Source organism: Cryptomeria japonica, chromosome 8 (assembly GCF_030272615.1).
Source record: "Cryptomeria japonica chromosome 8, Sugi_1.0, whole genome shotgun sequence".
Classification (NCBI taxonomy): domain Eukaryota; kingdom Viridiplantae; phylum Streptophyta; class Pinopsida; order Cupressales; family Cupressaceae; genus Cryptomeria; species Cryptomeria japonica.
Window position 1 is genome coordinate 517,209,478 of NC_081412.1, and position 2,971 is coordinate 517,212,448.

At 37.0% G+C, this 2,971-nt stretch overlaps 1 protein-coding gene across 1 annotated transcript; it reads right to left on the reverse strand.

Moving 5' to 3' along the window:
* Nucleotides 1-2,140: 2,140 nt before the first annotated feature.
* On the reverse strand, nt 2,141-2,680 carry LOC131857761 (uncharacterized). Its single transcript, XM_059210477.1, has one exon. The coding sequence runs from the start codon at nt 2,678-2,680 to the stop codon at nt 2,141-2,143; it is 540 nt and encodes a 179-aa protein (XP_059066460.1).
* Between the last annotated feature and the right edge of the window lie 291 nt (nt 2,681-2,971).

Consider the following 2,971-nt stretch of genomic DNA (forward strand, 5'->3'; position numbering starts at 1 on the left):
TGATTGGAATTAACTATTAATGCTTATATTCAGTTCTTTCTTGAATGCCATGTTGATCGAAGGCATAAGTGTTTTAGATGTGATTTATCGTAGATGCATGTACGTAATCGTCTTTTGAAATGCAATAAGTTGGAATATGAAAGAACGTAACTTAGAGTAATGAATTGTACTCAGTTGTTGTTAAGGAATTTAAATATGCTTGGAAAGATCTCTTTTGTTATGATGAAATCCTAGTGTATTAGAATGTTAGATGTATGGTTGGTAATTTTAAATGAAAAGCTTGAATGAGAATTATGAATGGATCTTAATGGATGAATCTTTGTTGTGATTTATATTTCCGTCCTTTGAAAGGAATTATCCTGATTATGAATTATCTCGTTATTAAGATATTCAGCTTTTGGATTAATGGTGTGAGTTAAGGGAATTGTGAAATTTAAGTAATCTCGTTGGGAAACTCTCTAGGTGTTAGTTGAAGTCTTCCGCTATGTAATCTGAATCTTTGTTATCTTGTTGCTTCTTATGTGTTGTAACTTTAAAAAAAAAAAATTATTGCACTCTATTCTTGTAATTTTGGCTTATCCCTTCGGGGTTTCCTGGCGGGGCATTACATTTGGTATTAGAGCCCATGTTGCAACATTGGGATCTCTGGTGTCGCGTGTGCCCTCTATTTGTGTGAGGTGTATCGACCTTATGTGTATGCTTGTCCTCCTTTGCATGTGAGTGATTGAGCAGACCTTAGCTGGTGTGTAACGTGTGCGTGTTCACACCTTGTTTTCGCCTTCTTAATGTTGGTGTTTGAGTGCTTATTTGTGCATTGTTTGCTTATTGATGTCTTGGTCTACGATTACTCTTATTTGAAAGAGAGTCGTATGTACCTTCCTTTATCGAGTGTTGTACTCTTTAGACTAACCCATTTGGATTGGTCCGTGCTTGTCTTGAATCTGAAAGTGTGAATTTTGTCTGTTTAAAGATTATGATTTAGCTTAATGTTGTCCACTTGAAGGACTAGTAGAGCAATTACTGAATGTTTATTTTTGTAGAAAATTAAATGATCATCACCATTCCTCTCTTCTTTCTGGAAATTAAAATGATTAAGATATGTGTAACTATCTTTGATTCGAGTTTCCTTGTTTGTAAGAGAGAAAGGGTGTGACTTCTTGAACCCTTGTGTGAGCCTTATGTTGCTTATGTTTTTAGATTATTAAAAGGGCTATGGGTTACAAAAGACAATGAAAAGACATGTACAAAAATTTACACATTTATATAAAATTCATGTAGCTCCTCATTGAGTGAAAAGTTTAAGATGTTCTCCACTGTGAGGAAGTGAGAACAGAGTTCCATCAGCATATGCAAGCAAATTACTATGCTTCCCACAAACTTGGTGAATGGTGAAGGGACCGGTCCATACGGAATCAAATTTCCTATGCATCCCTTTTGGTTCTCTCCTCTTGTCCCAAAGCAAGACTTGATCACCTACATTAAAATCATGAGATGTTGCCTTCTTGTCAGATAACACCTTCGCTTGACTTTGATGAGCAGTGATCCACCACCTCAGCCCTTGCTTCTTCCAAATGAGAAAGAAACATGATCCGCTTATCAAGCAAACTTTGGTAGGTCTCATCTTCAATAGCCTTGGCAAGCTTCAAATCTGGAAGTTCCAATGTGATAGGAATTTTGGCATTCGTCCCATACAAAAGTTGAAAGGGAGACATACCGATTGCCCTCTTGGGTGTGATACGATCCACCCAAAGCGCATCAAAAAGAGCTTTTTGCCAAGTCCTTTGTTTCTCATCAACAAGCTTCTTGATAATGGTAACCAAGTTCTTGTTGCTTGATTCAACTTGACCATTTCCTTGCGGATAATAGTCAGATGAATGTGAAAGGGTAACACGATGATCAAAACAAAATTCAATGATCTTATAAGATTAAAAGCAAGAAGCATTATCAGTAACAATCTTACGAGGAACACCAAACCTTGAAACAATGTTCTCTTTCAAGAACTGACAAACCACTGATAAAGTAGCTTGCTTTGTGGGAATTTCCTCCACCCATTTGGTGAAGTAATTTGTTGAAGTGAGTATGTACATATGGCCTACGCTAGATGAGGGATTCACTAGTCCAACAAAATCCTGACCCACTACTAAAAAAGCTCGTCAAGTACTACTAGCTTGAGAGGTAAAGCAGCCAACTTAGGCTTACCAACAAACTGTTGATATTGCTCGCATATGCGGACCCAACTATATGGATCCTTAAATAGGGTTGGCCAATAGTATTTTGCATGCAAAATTTTGTGTGTCATGCCAGGGGCAGAAAAATACCCTCCACAAGCCAATTCATGAAATGCTTTAAGAAATCTAACTTGTTGTTCCTTATCAACACAATGTAAGAAATTGCCATCTATGCCTTTCTTATACAAACCATTATCCCAAAGGACAAAGTTTACTGCTTTCAGCTTCAAAGTACATTTTTCATTGTGTGACAGATGTGAAGGACACTCACCATACGCAAGGAAGTATGCTAAATCGGAATACCACTCATCAGTGGTGCTGACAAATAAAACTTTGGGAAGATCTTCGGTCATGCCTTCATTCTCAAACACTATTTCTTCATTAGGCTTATTATCAACAATTAACTGACATAAAACTTTACCACGAACCAACTTAGTAGGCTTTATCTCCATGTCATATTCCTAAATTTTTCCAACCCAGTTGCCTCTTTTGGTTCCAAATTCCTGTTGCGTTAAAATTGACTTGACAACTGTATCAAGGTTTTACCGCTTTTACTACGGAAAAGGCATGCTTTTCCATTACAGAGAATTTTAGCTCATGAGTTTTCAAAGGGTAACTCATAAAAGTGATGGGTGACTCAATACCTTCATTATTCTTCTACATCAATATAGCTGAACAAGTGTGATCTGATGCATAACTGTACATTATGAACTCCTTTGTATACTCCGGACATACCAAGACCG